This window comes from Telopea speciosissima, chromosome 7 (assembly GCF_018873765.1).
Source record: "Telopea speciosissima isolate NSW1024214 ecotype Mountain lineage chromosome 7, Tspe_v1, whole genome shotgun sequence".
Taxonomy (NCBI): Eukaryota; Viridiplantae; Streptophyta; class Magnoliopsida; order Proteales; family Proteaceae; genus Telopea; species Telopea speciosissima.
The window spans coordinates 43,506,165-43,529,454 of NC_057922.1; the positions used below are offsets into that span (position 1 = coordinate 43,506,165).

Consider the following 23,290-nt stretch of genomic DNA (forward strand, 5'->3'; position numbering starts at 1 on the left):
ATACCGATTTCTGGTCGATCTTGTATCGGTGGGTCAGTATAGACAAAGGTAAAAATATATTTAAAAAAAAACTAATTTTTTGGAAGAAAATAGGGTAACATAACCGATGCACTCCGATAAAATCGGTCCCCGATCGGTATCGGTGGAGATAGAGATCGATACCGATTCCTGGCTGATCCCGTATCGATGGATCGATACGGACAATGAAAAAAATGTAAAAAAAAAATCGAATTTTTTTAAAAGAAAACTGGGGTAAACCTAACCGATCCCGACCAACACGGATCGGTCTGCATCAGTTAGATTACTCTATTTTCTTCCAAAAAAATTATTATTTTTTAAATATTTTTACCCTTGTCCGTACTAATCCATTGATATGGGATCGGCCAAGAATCGGTATCAGGTTCAATAGATACCGATCCGTGCCGGTCGGGATTGGTTAGGTTTACCATTGTTTTCCTTTTTAAAAAAAGATTTTTACCCTTGTCCGTACCGATCCACAGATACAGGATCGGCCAGGAATCGATATCGATCTCCATCTCCACCGATACCGGTCCAGAACGATTTGTTTCGGTAAATTAATATATTGTAACTTAAGTTAATAAAATATAAAATATAACAACTGTTTTCAATTTTGCTTTAAGGATTCTAACATATAATAATTTGCAGAATAAGTTTTATTACATTAGAGGAATAATCTCAAAAGTTAAAACTGAAGAACCATTAAACAACGCATACACAAATGTAGCAAAAAGGTACACTTCAAAGGAGCAAAAATAGCATGCGAAAAATGTACAAATGATGATACAGAGTATACACAAAAGTAAGATTCCAATTTACCAATAAATCAATGCAACAAATATTTATTTTAATAGTATTTTAAATTAACAATTATTTCACATTCACAAGTACTTGATAAAATTCAAGGTCTTGGATGACATAGAAACAATAATTGTGATAATATTTAATGATATTGAAACAATTATCGGATTATCAGCAGTTGAATATGCAAAATCAACAGAAAAGGTAAGCAAATTATATTAATTTTTTAAAATAAATTTACTAAAATAAATAAAGAAATTACTACACTTAAATATATATTTAATGTTTATTTTCTATTTTGCAGCACAAAGAGTCTTTAAAGTCTTGCGTATCCCAAATATATTGTTTCTACTTCAAAATTGATGACAGGAACAATTCAAGTAGAACATCCAAAAGAATAGTTGCAGATACACTCAAGAAAAGAAATGCGGAAAAGAAGGATGTCATTGAATTAGAAGACAATGAAGATAAAAAAAAAGAAGAAGATAAAAACTGAGAAGAAATAGATTTGGAAAGCTAAAAGGCATAGCTACAAAGAGTGTATTTAGAAGTTATTTAAGGATTGATGATAATGAATAATGTAAATATTAACGATAGTAGCGTTTTAACTTTATTAATCTTAAATTTACATAAATTTCTTTTTTTACGGAATGATTTTAACTTCAAAATAAAACTAACAATAAAATCACAATAACAAAAGATCAAGAGTTTTATTATTTTTCTATTTCGTTTTAAGCATCTTTCTTTGAAAACAACATCTAAAATTTAAATATGGGTCTTAATTAACTATCCTATAATAAAACATGACATTATACAAATTACTACAAAACAAAATAGAATACAACAATCACTACATCAACAACGCAACTATATTTTCATTTAAAAATCAACGGTAGTGTAAAGAAAAGTATATCATGATTCTGTAAGTTAGACTCACTAATATATCTACTTAGAATCCATATATGGTCACACATGCATTTGCACGTGCACCTTTACTAGTATATATATATCATATCATACTATTATATAAAGCACGTTGTAGCAAATCTTTCATTTACCTATTCTACCCTTCATTTTTATTTAAATACCACGATTCCTTCACTCCCTTTTTCTCTTTTATGTTTATTTTTTATAAAATTGATGGTACCCTTTAGTATCGTAATTTTTATTTTTTTTTTAATTTATTTAATCTTTATTTAATACTTTAATCGATGGTATACCAAACACTTCCTTCTTCTTCCTTCTCCTTCATCTTCCTTATTCTCATTCTTTGCAGTTCTACAGAGAAGATCGATCCACTGAATCAATGGTATACCTATAGCTTGCTCATCGTCTCTACCAAACCCTTCCTTCTCCTTCCCTCTCCACCGTCTCCTTCATCTTCCCCATTCTCATTCTCTCTCTCTCTCATAAAAAAGATTGAGGTCTACATCACTGCAAGCAAAGATCGAGATATCCAGTAGATTGCTTCATCTTCTCCAAGCTATCTAACCAAAGTAGCGTGTTTCTGTTCCTTGCTATTAAAGTTTGTTACTCTTCATAAATCTGTTTTATGGTTGCCCTGAATGAGGTGAAACTCCTTATTCTTACTTGCCATGGGGGATTTTGGTGTAGATACCAACAAGGGGAAGGGCAGCTCAGACAGACAGAGTTCAATGGTATGAGCCTGCTACAATGAAATACTTGGGGTTTTTCCCTGCGTTGACACCTGATAAGGTTTGTAATTTGATTTGCGTTAAAGCCATATGGTATATGGGCTTTCTATTATATGGTTGTGTGGATTTGAGTTCAATTCTACATGAGCGGCATTTTTGCATGATTAATTTTGAAGAGCTATGGCTAAGGGTTAATTAAACGGATAACTCAGGTTTGGCAACGTTCTTGAGAGGCAGGTTTGTTGATGTGGATGGGTCTTACGCAGGTTACAGTCCTCTTCCATCCTACCTGGGCTGAGAAAGGTTTGGACTTTTGTGGGCGATTCGGAACGCTGGATCATTGGGGATGGGTCCTTAATTAAGTTCTGGTATGATCATTGGGTGGGGGAGAACAAGATAATGGACCTGCTGGGGGACAATGTCCAGCTTCCTAGGAACTTGAGGGCTTGTGTGGCTGATTTTATTCATGAGGGGAATTGGAGCCTACTAGTGGTCACTTCCCCTCAATTGGATGATGTATGCAATCGGATTAAGGACATTAAACTGTCGACGGGGATGAGGGAGGACGTGAGGGTTTGGTCCTTGGCAAAATCTAGGAGGTTCACAATGCAGCCAGCTTGGGAGGTACTCAGACAAAGGGCACCTTCTCGAAGCTAGGTGGAGGTGGTGTGGTTGAAGGGCCTGCAGCCTCGTACTTCAACGTTTGGATGGTGTCTGGCATGGGGTTGCCTACCAACAAATGATCTTGTAAGGAAAAAAAAGGTCCCATTGGTCTCTAGGTGTGAACTTTGCAGAAAGAGCCAAGAAACGTTCAGTCATTTATTTCTGGAGTGCGAATTCAGTGTGAGTGTCTGGACTGAAATGCTTAGGAGGTTTGATGTCAGATGGGGAGGTTTTCCCTCGATGGAGGAGCTGTTCTCTTGGTGGAAAAGGAAAGCGAGGACCGTGTCATTGTGGAAAGCTTGGTGTCCCCTAGTTGTTTTGATTCTGTATCAGCTGTGGAGGGAACGAAACAGAAGAAGGTGTGATTCCAGGGAAGGCTCATACAAGATGGTAATCAGGCTAGTGCTGTTGGCTTTGGCTGAGTTCTCTTACCTAGTTCCAATGACAGTGAGATCAATTACTGAGTTGATTCTCTCAAGAACCTTGCATGTGAAGGTCGTGCCGCGCAAGCCGCAACAGATTCTTGAACTCTGCTGGTCTTTCCCTATCCAAGGGGGTACCAAGCTAAATATAGATGGATGTTCTCTAGGAAATCTAGGGCGCTCAGGGGCAAGAGGAATCTTTCGTAATCATTTGGGTACCCCCTTGCGATGCTTCGCTTCCTATGTAGGAGTGGGAACCAACTTCCTGGCAGAATTTGAAGCGTTTTTTATAGGCATCCATTATGCGATGGCCTTGCACGTGGAAATGCTTTGGGTGGAATGCGACTCTCTCTCAGTGGTGGTATGTATTTCAAACCAGCGCATTCCGTGGATTTTTCAGCAAAGGTGGTGGCACTACAAAATATATCTAGACCGCACCTCTCGGAGGGTTACGCACTGGTACAGGGAGGTGAACACTGTGGCAGATAAACTGGCAAATCATGCGGCTTCTACGTCGACTAGCAATGTTTGGGACAGCCCCCCGGCGTTTATTAATAGAGAAATTTCTGGAGATGCCCTCATGAAACCTAGATACAAATTCATGTAATGTCCTATTTGGTTGGGTTCTGCTTTGCTGATGGCCATGCCGTGGGTGGACTAGACACTCAATAACTTTGTAATGCTCTTGATTGTTTTGGTGTTTATAATATAACTCAGCTGCTGACCTTTAGCAAAAAAACGCTATGGCTAAGCAAGTCATCATTTGGAAAATACATATTAGATTGGGTAATTTCTTCTTCTACAACTCAAGCCTCTCCGGCAAGCCACTGGCTAGAGAAAACCCGTCTCCTTTCTTCTCTCTGCCCCAATCTAGTTGGATATTTTACTTGTGTTTTTGTTATAACAGGTGTGTGATTCTGGCAAAGCAAATTTTTTTAAAGGATTTGTTTCACTGTATCTCGACTCGACTCGACTCTGATGGTATGTTATTTGCGTTTTTACTTTATGTGATTTTAGGTTACTTGGTTTATATTCCTTTTTCTTTTTTTTCCCCTCAAATAAGGTTTCCTGAATGTTTAGAACCGATTCATCAGTTTGTTGAAGCATGCTATAAGCAATTTCCTGGAAAATCCAGGAGATAGTTAAGTTCATCCATCATTGTGCTTGAATTGGAGGCTCAGAAATTTGAAACTTGTCTCATGCGCAATGCCTATCTGTTTCAATCCTGACTTCAATCTCAATCGAGTTATTAAGTTCTTGCGAGTGATAGACCTACCTACACCGATTGATCCTTTTGAGATGCAATCAGATATTGAATGAGTCTTTAAGATATAAAGAAATTAACATTTTTCACGTGTTTATCTATAAACCCTCACCACCGCCTTACGTGAATTAGTTTGGTCTGGCCACTTATATAAGTACTCTCCTCTCCTTTGCTTGAGACGTTGAGATAAATAGAAAAACAGACAACACAAGCAACAATGGCTTTGAAGATAATAGAAGCAGTTAAAGCTTCCCTGAAGAGGGGTTGCCATCAAGCAAGAGTTTGTGATCAAAAGACAATGAGGTGCAATCTATTGGTGGTGATAGCTCAAGCGCACGGCGGTAGTGTTGTTTCTCGCTGCGACGTAGGCGGCGGAGTCACTCGGATGAAGGTTGTGGTGAAGAAGCAAGACCTGAAGCAAATGCTAGCAATGATGGAGATTGACAAGAACAACACCCACCAAGCATCACCTTTATTATCAATAACCTTAGATAGTCTTTTTGGAATGTAGGGAGCATTTTGTTTAACTTCTTATAATTTGTTCTCCCTTCTCTCATACTTTCTTTTCCAACCACTGTTATCCATTTAAATATCAATTTTTTTTTTCCAAGAATGGATATGGTTTACTGTTCTGAAATTCCGTAGGCATCATCTTATTCAGATCTCTGTATTCTTTTGCAATTTGAGTTATTTTTATCTTTCTATTAAACCTGTTATTTCTGCTATCTGAACATTGATCAGAGCAACAATTTGGCCCAATTAATTAGACTTGATATGAAAGCTAAGAAAATGGGCCTAACTCAACTTCAAGGTTCAGGCCACCTATTAGTCCAGTCAATTCAAGTTTGGCATTAATCTAAATTCGTGTTTGAGAGTTAATTTTTCTTGTAACCTCAAATTGTCTTCTTATTTGCTCAGAATTTCTCTGCTACTGTTTTGTTCGTGTCTCTTCTGATCCTTGGAAGCCCTTATTACCTACTTCTTATTGTATTTGTGCAAGGGCCAAGTAAGCTTAGTTTGGGTATTGATTTTGATCCCTGCATACATAAGAATGTGGCAATTCAAGCTGTTAGTAGAAGCAATCCATACACTCCCCTCCATTAAAACAACTCTGTTTATGCTACCTACCAACTAATAGTTCAAAGGTAGTCCTCTCCCTCTCTCTCTCTCAAATGAACCACATTTTCTTTACATAATAACACAACTGTTTGTGTTTTCATCATTAAACATATGAGTTAAAGAGTGAGAAGAGCCACTGTTGTCTGGCTGGGGGCTTGGGTAAGTGTAAAAGTGAGGATAAGGGTTCTGGTAGTTGTAGTAATAGCTAGTGGTGGGAGGGATGGTAGGAGAACGGTTGTACATCATCTGTGGCTGCATATACCTTGCCTCATTCATCATCAAATTGATGTTATTCCTGTTCTACAAGTTCACAGCTGATGATGGTGAATGATTGAACTCGTAACCCTGCAAGTTGTTCATCATGGTTGATGGATGCTGCCCACCTGTTGCAAACCCACCAGCTGGAAATCCAGCAGAAGATCCTTGGAAGACATTGTTCATCTGGGTTTGAAAACCTTATCCATTACCTCCAAGGCCAACACCAAAACCATGGCCATGGCCATTTAGCCCAGATAACATGGCATTGATGTCATTTCCCTTTTTAACCTCACCGGCATTTATATGCCCACCACCCAAATGGGGGGCGGCATTCATCTTTGCAGCTGCCATGTTCTTTTGATCCATCGCACCCTTCATACCCATATTCTGGTTAGAATTTCCTCCGCCATTGCCACAACCGCCTTTTTTTCCAGCTTGCCCATTTTCTCCATTGTTCATTTTACCACTGTTTTGGGGACCTGCACCATTTTTCTTTGCATAAGCCACCATATTGGCTTGCTGTCCGTGCAAACCCAGATCATTAGCTTTCTCTTGGAGCAAACGTAACCCTTCTTCAAAGTCATCTTTGTCATCATCATTATAGTCGAATTCATCCTCTTTAGTACTAAATGTTGGATACTTAAGCTGATTTGTGAAGGCCTTGAGACCCGTCTTCAGACCCTGCTTTTGGTCTTTGCCATTATTACCATCTTTGATGCAATTTGTTTATTGCTGTTTCTGGTTCTGGTTGGATTTCGCAAACCAAATCTCTGCATGTTTACCAGCTCTGACCAACTTCTTAATAAAAGTAGCAGGATCCATAATTCCTGAGACTCTGACCTTTTGTTGCTCTGGTTCTACCCTTCATTCTTATCTAAAATTTCATTCTTCAAATCTTAATCTTTATGTCATTCTTTCTTATAATTTCATAATCTTAGGTACCCTTAATATTAATTACTGTTTTTAATTAGTGGCAAATCTTAAATCATTTTTTTATTTACATTTTATTCTACGATAACATTCTCACACCCTCGACCTTCTACCGCTCTTTGCTTCGTTCTTCATTCTTCACAAAACCTAGCCCTTGCCCTTCCATATCTACAGAGGACGAAACCCCTTCTTGGAAATCTAGGGTTCTTGCGGTGTGACGGCAGAGACTGAAGGATTTGGAAGCACCATCTCTTTCCCGCTTCATCCTTTTTTTTTTGAGATATGATACTCTCACCCATTGCGATCTGTATACCACCTTCATCTTCTGCTTGTGGATTATCTGCAACAAGGCGAACGATACCCTGCCTTGGCACCTAGGACTAGCAGCAATGTTCGATGTTCAATCTTCAATTCCTTTCTCTTCCAGTTTCATTACTTAATCGTCGATCTTGAGGACACCACAGGCACGAAAATGTGAGCATGACATATCTCTTACTTTGTCTCACTCCCTCGCGGCCAACATGTTACTGTATTTTCGAAGAGATCGATGTTTTTTTTTTTTTTATTTTTTTTTTTTAAATTCTTATTTTATTCTTCTGGATGATTTAGGATCTCAACGGCTTCAAATGTTGAATACAAGCAGGAGGAGAAGTTTAAGATCAATCTGATGGTAAAAAAATTTCTAACAACCCCGCACATGCACGCTCGCACTCACTCGCTGGAGTTCTGCTCCATTTCAGAACTCTCGGCTTCAGTCTATCACCCTCTAGCCTTTCATTCATGCAGTTGAATGCAATCCATTCTTGGTTGTCCTTTGGTAGTCTGGGTGCAACAGATTTTTTTAATTAACTTGCTTTTCTTTCTTCTTCTTCTTTTTCTGTAGGGATTGTGGGAAGCAAGTTTATTTGGGTGAGGAATGGGTGAGGAATTAATCTCCGTTTTGCTTCTTTGCTAATTTCTTCTTATTGTGTTAATCTTAATTTTTACTTCACTAATATATCTACTTAGAATCCACGTATGGTCACACGTGCACCTTTACTAGTATATATATATATTTCTAGAGATCAGCAAGAATATATTAAAGATAAAAAAAAAAGAGAATACAAGATTCCAGGCATACCCGGACAGGTACAAAAACAAAGAGCTAAAGCCAAGGGCCTACAGCCAAAGAGATGATAAAAAACAACTAAGGCTCAAATCACCAAGCCCCACAGGAAACACTACTCGAATCTGATCTAGGGCCTGCCCTTTGTATCATCCAATAAAAATCTCCAGGCTGAAGGAGGGAAATCAGAGACCCAAGGAGAGGACATGCCACTCTTTGCCGCTACCTTAGCAAGGAAATTTGCTACCGGATTAGCTTCACGGAAACAGTGAGAGATCTTTCAATGGATTGAGAGTAGATAAGGCTGCAAACCTAACCATTGCTGCCTAACAAACCAAAGGATCGAACTCGCATGGAGAGACTTCACGACTGATATGGAGTCACATTCCACCCATAACTGAGTCACCCCCATTTCCTTCGCTTTCAATAGGCCATCCATCACGGCCATGAACTCAGCCACATAGTTAGTCTTTGTGCCAAGGAAGAAACAGAAAGCTAACACCAAGGCTGCTCGATCATCTCTAAGAATACCACCAGCCCTGGCCCTACCTGGGTTTCCAAGCAAACACCCATCCATGTTAAGCTTCACCCATCCTCTAGGGGGGTTGAACCAATGCACTTCCGTAATGACCTGAGTTTTGGAATCACAGGAATGCCTAAACTTCTTGCACAGGACAGATCAAACACATAGGAGACCGGGTAGGAAAATTCCCTAGAAATCTCCCTTAGAGACACAAGAAAAATGGAGAAGATATCGACCAGCCCCTTGGCATTCCCCTCAAATTTCTTGCAGTTCCGTTCGGACCATAAGCAATACAGAATTAGAATCACACCGGACAACCAAGCATCTCTCATGGGCACAGAACCGGCTTTCCTTTTCCACCACCCAAAGAACTCCAAAAGGGTCAAGGAACCCGGCCATTGAACATGAAAGAGGAACAAAAACCTCTCCCAAAGGCAGCGAGCAAGAGGGCACTCAAAAAAAATATGAACATCTGATTCCACTTGGGCCTTACAAAATTCACAGTGAGAAACCAAGGAAACCCCTTTGCGAGATAACGCCATGTCCGTGGGCGTTTTACCATGCAGTAATCGCCAAGCAAAGCATGAATGTCTAGGTAAGAGGAACTTATTCCACACCAAGCTACACCAATGAATTTGAGGCCCTTTCTTCCTGAGCATCTCCCAAGCTGATTTAATAGAGAACACCCCTGATGAGGTGATACCCCACGAGCAAGAATCCTATAAACTCGAACTGGGCAGAATAATACCATTTATCACGGCAAAAATATCCTTAAAAAAAGATGATCGGACCTGCGGGAGGGACCAAGAGCCATCAACAATGAAGTCCGAAACCCTGACATCTTTGTCCACGAAGAGATCCGCACCTAGACCAGAAGCATCGGCAATCGATTCACTTCCAAGCCAACAATCCTTCCAAAAACTGACAGAATTGCCATTTCCAATAACCCACCTTTCCTGTTGTTTAATAAAGTCCTATACTTTGCGGATACCAGGTAAGATCAATGAGGACAAGGAGAGAGGCTTTAGGCAGCCATCAGGGGAGAGAAACCTCGACCGCAAGAACTTACAAACAATGGAATCATCATGCCAAATCGACCAAGCAAGCTTACATAAAGTTCCGGAGACGACGGATGCCCAGCCTTCCTTACGCTTTAGGCATGAAAACAACGTCCCACTTGACTGTCACAGCTCTTCTAGTCTCAATGTCACCCGACCAAATAAAGTTCTGGATCCACCCCTCCATAAGGGACACAAGGGAAGCGGGCCACAAATAAACTGAAAAGATGTGAACCGAAAGACTAAGCATCACAGACCTCACAAGCTCCACTCTACCTGCAAAAGATAGAAGCTTGCCTTTCCAGCCAAATCAATTGAGACCCTTAGTAACAGGAGATCACAGAGGCTCGATTTGGGGACCTCATGGGGGGGGGGGACGAGAATTTGCTGCTACACTTGTAGCTACTCTACTGGCAGTAAAGGAAATGTGATCTTAAAGGGTATTTTAGAAAATACCAAAACCTAAGTTTAGGGTATTTATGAATCCAAAGAGGAAGTGAATTATTCGATTTCCTTGACAGCCAGCAGAAACATTCCTTGACTGTGAGTCATTCACGTATGTGACCATTCACCTCCCTTCCAAGTGTAGCAACAAAAAAATTTCCAAGACGAGGTCCTTAAAAAAGTGATATACGCGTTTCAAATGGATCACAGCCGTTATAAATCAAAGATACGAGCAGCAGTAACTTGCAACCCACGCCCAAGTTCCCAAGGCCACAGTTTTTTTGAATAGTAGAGAAGGGAAACTAAATTGTGTTTTGAGGACTTCTTTTAAAAGAAGATGTGAAAAAAAAGAAGAAAGAGAATGAAATAAAGAAAGAAACCCATTAATAGCTACTGATGTTTATGTGGTTTAGTTTCTGTACACGATGACTTGACTCCAGAGAGCAATGTGTGTGTCTCATTTGAAGGCAAATGTTTGTCTCTTCCGGCCTTTTATTTTCTTGTCTTGCTGTACACGATAAGATGACTTAGCACTCCTCTAAAGGAGTGGTGAATTATTGTACTCGGCTTTCTTCACATGGGTGGTGGGTATAACCCACAAATCAGTTTTGTCTCCTCCTCCTCGTCTTCTCAGTCGGGTCGTCGAGACACGTGAGTCAAGGTGGGGTCTTTAAAACTGTGGTTTACGTGTTTCGAGGGGAGCGTTTCAAATGGATCACTTCCGTTATAAATTAGGGATCCCAGCAGCAGTTAAAGTTGCAACTCAACCCCCAAGTTCCCCCACAATAACCCACAAAAATCAGTTTTGTCTTCTGTACCTTACAAGGCGAAACCATGGTTAATGCACCATCATCATCCTTCTTTGAAAGAGATAAACAACTACTCTGTCTCCTCCTGTTATTGGTCTTCCTTTTGGCCACATCCATTGCTGCTTCTTCTTCATCATCATTCAGAGTTGCAGCTTTTCCTTCCGCTTCCATTAATTATGGTTTTAATCAACGAGAAGCAATGGAGGCTCTCCTTCAATGGAAGTCCAGCCTAACTCTTCGTTATAACAATTCCCTACCACTACTCCCTTCATGGACGACACAGATGATGGCAAACGGAAGCAGCAACGACGACCCATGCAAGTGGGAGGGAATTACTTGCAATGAGGAAGGAGTCATAACCATCATAAGCCTCTCCCACATGGATTTGCAAGGTACACTCCATCACTTTAACTTCTCATCCTTCCCTAACCTCCTCCGTCTTGATCTCCATAAAAACTCACTTTTTGGTCCCATCCCTCCCACCATTGCCAACCTTTCCCAACTCACCCACCTCTATCTCTTCAAAAACAATTTCAACAGCTCCATCCCTGCTGCTTTAGCCACTCTTAACTACCTGGTTGTTCTACATCTCAGTAACAATCGATTTTCTGGTTCAATTCTGGCATCTTTTGGAAACTTGACATCGCTTACTCTACTTCGTTTGTATAGCAACGGTTTCACTGGCTCAATTCCTGCATCTTTGGGAAACTTGACATCTCTTATTGAACTTGATTTGAGTGAGAATAATCTCACCGGCTCAATTCCTGCTTCTTTGGGCAACTTGACATCTCTTACTTTTTTTTATTTGCTTAGAAACAATCTCACTGGTTCAATTCCGGCGTCTTTTGGAAACTTGACATCTCTTATTGAACTTGTTTTGTATAGAAACGGTCTCACTGGTTCAATTCCGCCATCTTTAGGAAACTTGATATCTCTTACTGCACTTAGTTTGTATAGCAACAATCTCACTGGTTCAATTCCGGCGTCTTTTGGAAACTTGAGATCTCTTACTGGACTTGATTTGAGTGACAATAGTCTCACGGGCTCAATTCCTGCGTCTTTGGGAAACATGACATCTCTTGCACTTGTTCTATTCCAGAATAATAATCTCAATGGTTCAATTCCGATGTCTTTTGGAAACTTGAGATCTCTTACTGAACTTAATTTGTATAGAAACAGCCTAACTGGTTCAATTCCGGCATCTTTTGAAAACTTGAGATCTCTTTCTGTACTTCGTTTGTATAGCAACAGTCTCAGTGGTTCAATTCCTGCTTCTTTTGGAAACTTGAGGTCTCTTACTCGACTTGATTTGACTAACAATAGTCTCACCAACTCAATTCCTGCGTCTTTGGGAAACTTGAGATCTCTTGCAGTTCTTCAGTTGTTTGGCAACAGTCTCAGTGGTTCAATTCCTGCTTCTCTTGGAAACTTGAGCTCTCTTACTCGACTTGATTTGTCTAAGAATAGTCTCACCGGCTCAATTCCTGCGTCTTTGGGAAACTTGAGATCTCTTGCAGTTCTTTATTTGTATGGCAACAATCTCAGTGGTTCAGTTCCTACTTCTTTTGGAAACTTGAGGTCTCTTACTCAACTTGATTTGGGTAACAATAGTCTCACCGACTCAATTCCTGCGTCTTTGGGAAATTTGACCAATCTAGTTCGTATCAGCCTTTATTACAACCAATTGTCTGGTCAAGTACCTCAGGAAATTAGCAATTTTACAAAATTGCAATACTTGCAAATTGGAAATAATCATTTTAACGGTTATTTACCACAACAGATTTGTAAAGGTTATTCAGTACTAGAATACCTTTCTGGAGCTAGTAACCATTTCATAGGCCCGATACCCAAAAGCATGAGAAATTGCACCAGCCTAATAAGAGTTCGGCTTGATAATAATCATCTCACTGGAAACATATCAGAAGTCTTCGGTGTTTACCCGAATTTAGATTACATCGATCTGAGCTACAATCAATTCTATGGGGAGGTTTCACAGAATTGGGCAAAGTGCCTAAAATTAACAAACCTAAAAATCTCAAGAAATAAAATTTCCGGTCAAATACCACCCGAGCTCGGAGACTCAACTCAACTGCAAGGACTTGACCTTTCTTCCAATCTCCTGGTAGGTCAGATTCCAAGAGAAATGGGGAAGCTTAACTCTTTAGTGATATTAAAGTTGAATGATAACCGACTCTCTGGTACCCTACCAGCTGAGGATATGGGATTGTGCTCCAAACTTCAACAACTTGACCTCTCAATGAACAATCTAAGTGGATCTGTTCCAAATCAACTAGGGAAATATTGCACGAGTCTTATTTACTTGAATTTGAGCAAGAATAGATTCAACGGAAGCATTCCAGTTGAATTTGGAAATTTAGTTTCCCTACAGATGCTACTGGACCTTAGCGATAACTTGTTCACAGGAAAGATCCCTCTGCAACTTGGAAGCTTGGTTGTGCTAACAAATTTGAATCTCTCTCATAACAAGTTGCTCGGTTCCATTCCATCTACTTTCACTGCAATGCGCAGTTTGATAACCATTGATGTATCCTACAATGAGTTAGAGGGTCCTCTACCTGATAATCGAGCCTTCCAAAATGCTCCAGTGGAAGCTTTTATTCACAATAAAGGTTTGTGCAGCAATGCCACAGGTTTGCAACCTTGCAATATTTCTAAGCTATCCCCAAAAAAGAGCCACAAAGCCATCCCCCTTATGATCATAGCAGTACTGTTGTTTCTTCTATTTGCATTTCTTGGGACTTTTTTGTTTTTCTGTCTTCGGAGGGAGAGATGCATAGAACAGGAGAACCCAATTACAAACCAACAACAACGTAGAGATGTGTTTGCAATATGGAACTATGATGGGAGGATAGCATACCAAGACATCATTGAAGCAACTGAGCAGTTTGACCCCAAATATTGCATTGGAACCGGAAGACATGGAAGTGTTTATAAAGCGGAGTTGTCATCAGGTCAACTGGTAGCTGTCAAGAAGTTCACATCTTCTTCTTCAGATGACGATGAGGAGATTTCAGATCCAGAAACTTTCAGAAATGAAATTCAAATGATGACAGAAGTGCGACATCGAAACATCGTAAAGTTGTATGGTTTCTGTTCACATGTGAGGCACTCATTTTTGGTTTATGAATATGTGGAGAGAGGAAGCTTGTCTAAGATCCTAAGCAAAGACGAAAAAGCGACAGAATTGGATTGGAGTAAAAGGGTTAACATTGTTAAAGGTGTTGCCCAGGCTCTGGCATACATGCACCATGATTGCTCACCCCTAATAATTCATCGAGACATATCGAGCAACAATATTTTGTTGGATTTAGACTTTGAGCCTCATGTCTCAGATTTTGGCGTTAGTAGAGTTCTAAAACCTGATTCATCCCTTTGGACAACTGTTGCTGGAACATATGGATACGTTGCGCCAGGTTTCTCTCTCTCTCTCTCTCTCTCTCTCTCTCTCTCTCTCTCTCTCTCTCTCTTTCTCTAGGTGTGAGAAACCCATTCTTATATTTATTAATTTCATTTATTTTAATTATTCTGCAGAACTTGCTTACACAATGAAGGTGACTGAAAAATGTGATGTCTATAGCTTTGGCATAGTAACATTGGAAGTGATAATGGGAAAGCATCCAGGAGAACTCATCTCAACTTTTCCATCGTCATCCTCTTCAACATTGCCATCTATTGAGCAAAACATATTGTTAAAGGATATACTTGATCAACGTATCTCACCTCCGATAAATCAAGTTGATGAGAAATTAATTTCCATTATGAAGCTGGCATTTTCTTGTTTGCGTGAAAATCCACAATCTCGGCCAACAATGCAACAAGTGTCTCAAGATCTATGAATTTGCAGTGTTTCCCAAAGCAATTTCACACAATAACTCTGGGAGAACTATTGAATCGATCTTGATGTGTGATTTCTTTTATGAAGAATTTGTGTGTAATTGAAGCCCATTTACCCTTTTCCTTCCTATGTGTGTGGTATTTGGTGAAGAAGGTTGCTTGCATTATTGTGATAACCACTATTATTTCCTTGATAGTCAAAGTTTTTTTATGTTTTTGTCATGTTTTTCTTGTTTTTATTTAGTCTACACTTAGTGTGACCTTTTATTTGTTGATTATTTTTAGTTGTGTGTGCCATGTGTTCTAGATGTAATTTTGAAGGTTATTAATAGTTTGATTATGTGAAATTTATGTTCACTAGCTATGAGGACTATACAACTCTTTCCAATTCATGTCTTGTTCATTTATTTTGTACTAGTGATTTATGATTTGGGTGGCTGTTGTAGTCATGTTCTCAATTCATCAGGGCTAAGGATCGAACCATTAATAGATTACGAGCTATATATGGGCTGAGTTGCAATCAAGCATAACAGAATTTAGGGGAAATATCATCCCCCTCTCCTCTAAGTTTCCTTAATATCAACCCAATACCCAAGTTTTGAAAAATGATGATGCCCTCCCCTACTTTTTAAAATTCTATCAACTGTACCCTAAACGTTAAAAAACATCATTAAGTGATGAAGTGGGCATGTCCAATTTTTTAAAAACCCCAGATTACCGTTCATAAAATTTCATTCCAATTTTGCCCTATTCAATCCCAAAACCCCTTTTTCGTTTCTTAATGTTCTTCTTATTCTTCTTCCTCACCGCCCCTGCAACATCTTCTTCTTTCCTCTTCTTCCTCTCTACGTTTCTTCCTCTTCTTCTTCTTCTTCCGCCAGCACCACCATCATAAATAGAACCGCGGCCGATCCTCTTCCACCGCTAGCTCCACCATCATAAATAGAATCGTCGTCGATCTTCTTCCTACTACTTTTCTTTAATAGCACTTATCATCTACACAGCTAAATGAACTCTGTCCAGTAGGTTTAAAAAAAGTTCTGTTTTCGTTTTCATAGTAATTTTCTCTATCTTTTTACCGATCCAAGTAAAACCTAGATTTTGGTCATTTGAATTGATCTAAGCCAATTTTGACCGATCCGGATCGATATCGGTCATGACTGATATCGTGTCCGATACCTGGATTACGAACCTTGGTAGGTAGGTATCAAAAGTCTTTTAACTTGAATAACACTCATCCTAAATAAGTGATTTAAATAAATTTAAATAGTCAATTGAAGATTGTTGATAGCACATGTGGGTAACTACATTAGGGAAAAAATTCCTCTGCGGTGCCCTAATCTTGTGGTGCATTGCAGTGCGGGCCTGAGAGTTCGACACGTAGAAGTTGTGACATCCAGCGGTGCTGAGCTCGAGAAGAAAAAAAAACTGCTTTGCATCGAGCTTGCATCGTTGGATGAAGCTTCTTCCACGTGTCGAGCTCTCAGGCTCGCACTTCAATGCACCACAAGATCTCTGCATTGCAGAGGATTTTTATCCCCATGTTGGTTGGCAGCAATCTGTCACAACCCGCCCAACAAAGGCCCACGGTCCTAGCCTGCAAGCCCATGGACTTGAACTTTGGCTAAGACCAAGTCCTTGGCCTAGAACTCTCTACACTTAGAGAAGAGTCTAGAGATAGTCTAGAACCTCTAGAAGCAAGGATGGTCAAGGAAGTTTCTAGAGAAGCTTCTAGATAAGCCTTGTAAATAGCTAAGGAATGAGGAGAATTCTAGAGTTCTCCAAGTAGCTAGAATCCCTCACAAAGGAGGTGGGAAGGTTCTAGTCTCTTAGGTTAGAAAGTTAGGACCATTGGACGGAGGACACTTGCAAATATCTTAGGTATTTTTTGGGATCTTGGTTGCCTATAAATAGAGGTGGCCTCATTTTACCAAGGCACCACCCAACCAACTAACCAAGCAAGTGAGCATTCAAGCATTGTACTCAAAGCTTTCTAGTGCAATACAAGTTCCATTCTCTCAAACACTCTTGTGTTCTCTAAGTTCTCTTCCCAAGTCCCCTACTAGAGTTGTGGAAAAGCTGACTCAGTGCTAGTGAGTACTAAGTGCCGACACGGTTACTTAGAGAGGTCTAAGTCCATGACAATTGTGGTATTAGAGCTTCGGTTTCGAGGGAGCATACTTGTGGAGATGTCTACTAACCCTTCGGAAGTGGTGGACATGTCGATGATCGGGCAAGTTCGTGGAAGGGAGGCCATTCCCAACAAGGAGAGGCGAAGAGGCGAAGATAAGTCCGTAAATGTTGGTGATGCTGTGGAGCCACGTTTAGCTCGGGTGGGGCTAGCAACGGCCGAGGTGAAGGAGTGCCTCGATGTTGTGGAGCAAAGTAGGGAAGAGCTCGAAGGCCACGTCGTGGAGCTCAAGGAGGAGCTTGTGAGCCAAATGGGGGAGCTCAAGGAGTTCCTACAAAGTACTCTCAACACCATAGTGCACGCCCAATAGGAGGAGTTTGCCACCTTCAAGACTCAAGTGTGGGAGGCATTGGCGAAGATGGATGCTCACATTAATGAAGTGTAAGCTGATTGGGCCATGTGTAAGAGGGCAGCGGCCGGGGGAGCCACTACCTCGCGTGAGGTGCCTAGGGTAGAGGAACCAAGGCCCAAGGCGTTCGATGGGAAGAGAGATGCGTGGGAAGTCGACAACTTATTATGGCACATGGAGAGGTATTTCGAGGCGATGGCACTTGACGATGAACCTATGAAGGTACAAACGGCTACACTCTACCTCACCGATATAGTGACTCTATGGTGGCGCAGAAGGCATGTATATCGAAAAAGGTATGTGCACCATAGATACCTAGGATAGTTTTAAGAAGGAACTTAAAAGGCAATTCTATCTCGAGAATGCTACCTTCTTAGCAAGAAGGAACATCAAAAGACTCAAGCATACTGGATCTATTCGGGACTATGTCAAAGAGTTCACCATACTTGCGCTCGATGTCCCGAGTATAACCGACAAAGAATTACTTTTCAACTTCATAGATGATCTCCAAAACTCGATTACGCAAGAGCTGCACTGCCGTGGTGTGCAAGACCTTTCTTCAGCCATAGCAGCGGTAGAATCATTGATGGAGTTCGAAAGAGAAGAAAAGCCAAGAAAGAGCAATGGTGAGAACGGTGGGGGAGACCAAGGTTCTGATGCTCATCACCCCAAGGAAGGTACTAGCCAACCCTCTTCAGGCAAGGAGGGTAAGCCTCGATTTGACAAAAAGGATAAGTTCAAGCCCAAGGACAAATGTTTCTTGTGTGATAGGCCACACTGGGCCAAGGATTGCCCGAAGAGGAAGGTCTTAAGTGCCCTACTCGAGGAGAAGAGTCAGGAAGAAGAGCCGATTAATGCAACTTGGTGCCATCAAGGCCAAAACGGAGGTCAAAGCCACTACTCCACAAAAAGGGTTGATGTATGTGGAGGTACATATGAATGGGAAGCCCACACGTGTCATGGTCGACACAGGTGCTACCCATAACTTTGTCTCAACGGAGGAGGCAAAGAAGCTTGGACTTAAGGTGTTCAAGGAGGGAGGTTGGCTCAAGGCTGTCAACTCCCAAGCTCGTCCCATACAAGGCATGGCTCGAAGGGTTGAGATGCGAATGGGGACGTGGAGAGGCACCATGGATCTGTCAGTGGTGCCCATAGATGACTATCAAGTGGTGCTTGGCATGGATTTCCTTAGGAGGGTTAAGGCTATACACATGCCATTCAACAACACGGTTTGCATCATGGTGGAAGGTGCTCCATGTATGGTCCCAATGGTGTCAGGAACTAATGAGAGTGCTAAGCTTTTGACAATGATGCGACTCGAGGAAGAGGGAAAGAAGCTTAAAGACTCCGCTCTCGGCGTATCGTCTGGAGCTAAGGAAGACGGCCTTGTAGATGCAGAAGCAAGGGCTATTAAGAAGGCCTTTGATGGATGCAAGGACATCAGGCTATCAGGGATGCACAAACAATCACCACCCAAGGGGAAGGTGGATGTGGCCTGGTCTTACAAAGACAAGACCAAGAAAAAGAGAAAGAGAAGGACTAGCAAAAGAAGGCGACCGACAAGCTTCAAAGGCAGGCACTTGGTTCCCTACAAGTCCCTACAAGAGGTGCCTATGGAGAAGACTCGTTGATACACTGGCCCATACGAGGTCACAAGGAAGAGACATGGAAGACTCAAGTTGTGGTTCAATGGACGCTGCTACTTCGCACGAGAGGAGGCTATACAGACGCTCATGCAGGCCATATACAGAATTTCTCCAAGAAGGTTGCGACGAGGGCGTTGCCAACTTAGGCAGGGGAGAGTGTCACAACCCGCCCAACAAAGGCCCACAGGCCTAGCCTGCAAGCCCATGGACTTGAACTTGGGCTAAGACCAAGTCCATGGCCTAGAACTCTCTACACTTAGAGAAGAGTCTAGAGATAGTCTAGAACCTCTAGAAGCAAGGATGGTCAAGGAAGTTGCTACAACAAAAATGGTTTATAACTGCGATTTTTTTCGCAGTAAAAAGTCAAACAATCCGCAGCAATAGCCTATAGCTGCGGATTACCTGCGGTTTTCAAACTTTAGGTACAAGTGTCATCGCTACTTCTATAACTACAGATATCCTACCGCAGGAAAAGGGTACTCTAGCGATTGTTTAGCTGTGGATTTTTCTGCAGCAAATGTATAGCTGCGGACTTTTCCGTAGCAAGTCTATAGCTGCAGATTTTTTAGATGTGGACTTTTCCGCAGCAAGTCTATAGCTGCAGATGTTTAGATGCGGACTTTTCTGCAGCAAGTCTATAGTTGCAGAGTTTTAGGTGCGGACTTTTTTGCAACAAGTCTATAGCTGCGGATTTCTTTGATGCAGATTTTTCCACAACAAATCTATAGCTATGGATTTTTTGATGCAGATTATTCCACAACAAATCTATAGCTGCGGATTTGTAGTTGCGAATGTTTTCGCAGCAAATATAACTACAATTTTTTAGCTGCGGATATTTCCATTGCAAATCTATAACTGTGAATATTTTGATGCGGATTTTTCCACAGTAAAGTTATAGATGCAGATATTTAGCTGTGGATTTTCCTATAGTAAATTTATAACTGCAGATTTTAGTTACGGAATTTTGTGGCTAAAAATTTGTGATTGCGATTTTCTAGTTATAGATTGTTGTGCTACGGATATTAACTGCATATATATATATATATACACACACACACACCTATTTCTTGCATCCACATAATCCATTCAATACAAAATAGATAACAACTATTTATCATCCCAAATACATATAAATGCATAAATCTTGTTTATCATCCCAATCACTTAAATTCAAAATACATCTAAAATCAAAATCATGTTCATCATCTGAATCACTTAAATTCAAAATAACTAATAAATTAACAATCTTATCCTATAAAACTCAACTCCAATAATTCATATTGTTTGCCCAAAAAAAACAATACTAGACTCGACTAGTAGTTGAATGCTCCTTGTTCGGATCTTGACTGGGTCCGTGCCTCCCAAGCTTTATACTATTAGGGAACTCTAAAATTGTCTTACCACCTCCTTGATTGACTAAATTTTGAGTTTGTTGGACATTTCCTGTAATCAATATTAATAAAATTAACAGTGAACAATCATTTAATAAATATGGATGACTAAACCATAAATTGTATATTCGTTTACCTTGTTGAGATGAAGAAGCATTACGACCCGCTACAGAAGAGTGACTCCTTGTAGTGTTGACTCATCGTGACCACTATAGGGATTAAGTACCTATCACACAAATATAAATAACAAATGATTATTCTCAAAGTAAATAACAGTTAAAAATAAAAAGGAAAATTATCAGCGCCACCCTCTAATGTTTACCTATATTTTAAAGCACACCCACTGACTACAATATATCAACTATTACCCATTTTTGACCCATAATCTCTGAAGTTTAATTATTCAACTTAGTTTTTTGTATGCGATGCTCGGTGTGCTGAACTGGTCTATGGATGGTTAGAAAAAAACTTGAAGGGTTTGGATTGGCAATGCTTGAAGTTGGATCCAACAATAATGACCAATAAATTATAATAGACAACAAAAAAAATCTCTGAAATAAAAGAAACTCTTAAGATATTTATATACCTATCCCTCTGGATTGGCAGTGCTTGAAGTTGGGTCCAACAGTAATTAGATAGATACAGATTAAGCTAGACTTCTGACTCTGTTCCTTGGTTTTTATTTTTTTATTTTTTGAAGAGTTGACTTGTGGGGTGTTTATAAATAGTTAGCTCTGTTTTTAGTCTTTCTAATTTAGAATCCCAATTCACCCCCCTCCCTCTTAAGAGCTCCCTGATCCCAACACTTGTGTGACTAGGATACCAGTCCAGCAACTAGAAAACTCAAAATTTGAAGATCAGACTTCCATTTCAGAGAACAGCCGATAGCAGAATCAGATATATCAATTTAAGAACTAGCTGAAACAATGGTATAAACAGGGTGCCACAAGCTTAGAGAAAGTGCATAACAGACCTGAGATGTGAGAAATCAGGAAGGACTGTCTTATATGGACTCAAGAATAGATAATTTTACAGATTCTGCATATAGATAATTTTTTTGGGGCGCCAGCTGGTTGATGTATGACTGTCTTATATGGACTCAAGTTTTTCCTTTATGGTGCAGATAATCATCATGTTCGTGTTTTGACACGTTCTAGATCAAAAGCACAATCAATTTTTCCTGGTAAGAAGGTAATGGCTGCTTATAATGATGTGTGCCTTCTGTGCTTTCGAGTTCTATTTTATAACTGTTCGAATCACCTGCCATAAGAATGCCATGAACTGAGGACAATCCATTTTCTAAAAATTTAGCCTTGCCAGCCAGCCACTTTACTGCATTCTTGCAGGACATCATATTTCTCTTGTTTTCAACTATTACTCATCTTATGTAAACTTTTCGTGGATGTTTGCTTGTGCAACTACATCTTAAATATTGCAAAAATATAAAACACTATTTTGGAAATATGTCCTATAATATATAATATGTATGTGCTTGCATGTTGGGTATTCCAGAGTTGCTTCTGGATTGCTCATATCAATGTCAGATGCAGACAGGTAAAATGCTATGGAAACTAGTGACAGTAAAAAGAAGAAGAAAGAAAAGTAGGAACTTCATTTGTTGAGGATATTTTTGTTGGTTTACTGTTTTTGACCTTTTTACTTCCAAACACTAGCTACGTGTAACTGAGGGAGTAAATGCCTCCTTTTTATATTCCAGAAGCAAGTTTTCCTTTAGATTTATTGGACATTTAAACATGACAGTCATATCTATGTCTAGCACATTCTTATTCTGCACTTAAATGGTCCACCCAGGTGGAACCTGGGGTTTGTCCCTGCTGTAACTGGCAGCGGAGGTTTATTGTCATTGCATGCCAATAATTGCATTTTCTTTAGAACCTCGTGTTGTTATGGAAGCCAGTGAGAGTTTTTTAACTATCTTTAGATTCCTTTCCATTTGCTTTTCTAACATGTCTTGGCTCCTTTGTCGTGGTACCTGTTTAGTGCGGGACTGTGTGGGTGTGTGTAGGGGCAGCAAGGGGTGGGGGTGAGTGTGTGGGTGTGTGAGTGTGTGTAGGGGCAGCAAGGCCTGGGGTGAGTGTGTGAGTGTGTATAGGGGCAGCAAGGGGTGGGGGTGAGTGTGTGACTGTGTGACTGTGTAGGGGCAGCAAGGGCTGGGGTGAGTGTGTGAGTGTGTATAGGGGTAGAAAGGGGTGGGGGTGACTGTGTGACTGTGTGTAGGGGCAGCAAGGGCTGGGGTGAGCGTGTGAGTGTGTGTAGGGGCAGCAAGGGAAGCTAGAGGTCATAGTTAGAAATTAAGAAAAGAGTTTGAGCAAAAAAAGGAAATAGGAGAGGTTGCAATAAATGTCTGCAAGAGGAGTTATGTTCTTCACGAAGCTTAACCAGAGGTTCTATGCATTGAGGGCTGTAGTGCCCAACATCTCAAAGATGGACAAAGCATCCTTGCTTGGAGATGCAATCTCCTACATCACTGAGCTTCAGAAGAAGCTTAGGGACATGGAATCGGAGGGAGAGAAATTTTCTAACCAGCCCACAGAGACGGGGGCTTCAGAAGAGAACTCCACAGAGGTTCGGATGCGACCACCTAACATTGACATTCAATCTGTCCATGATGAGGTTATCATACGGGTGAGCTGCCCATTGGATTCACATCCTGTATCAAGAGTCATCACTGCGTTTAAAGAGGCACAAATCACAGTCTTGGAATCAAAGATCTCTGCAGGAAATGATACTGTTTTTCATACATTTGTAGTCAAATCTCAAGGATCAGA

General features: G+C 40.5%; 2 protein-coding genes and 1 long non-coding RNA gene across 3 annotated transcripts; 1 reads left to right on the forward strand and 2 right to left on the reverse strand.

Moving 5' to 3' along the window:
• Positions 1-6,242: 6,242 nt before the first annotated feature.
• LOC122668596 (heavy metal-associated isoprenylated plant protein 33-like) lies at positions 6,243-11,240 on the reverse strand. The gene is made up of 3 exons (XM_043865139.1): positions 11,079-11,240; positions 6,410-6,881; positions 6,243-6,325 (listed from the first exon to the last, which is right to left on the reverse strand). The coding sequence occupies exons 1-3, from the start codon at positions 11,238-11,240 to the stop codon at positions 6,243-6,245; spliced, it is 717 nt and encodes a 238-aa protein (XP_043721074.1).
• A 28-nt stretch (positions 11,241-11,268) lies between these two features.
• LOC122668597 (probable leucine-rich repeat receptor-like protein kinase At1g35710) lies at positions 11,269-14,926 on the forward strand. Its single transcript, XM_043865140.1, has 2 exons — positions 11,269-14,503; positions 14,622-14,926. The coding sequence occupies exons 1-2, from the start codon at positions 11,269-11,271 to the stop codon at positions 14,924-14,926; spliced, it is 3,540 nt and encodes a 1,179-aa protein (XP_043721075.1).
• Positions 14,927-21,611: 6,685 nt separating this feature from the next.
• On the reverse strand, positions 21,612-22,446 carry LOC122669158. The gene is made up of 2 exons (XR_006333971.1): positions 22,261-22,446; positions 21,612-22,160 (listed from the first exon to the last, which is right to left on the reverse strand). It is a non-coding gene; the product is annotated as an uncharacterized LOC122669158 (long non-coding RNA).
• Positions 22,447-23,290: the final 844 nt, after the last annotated feature.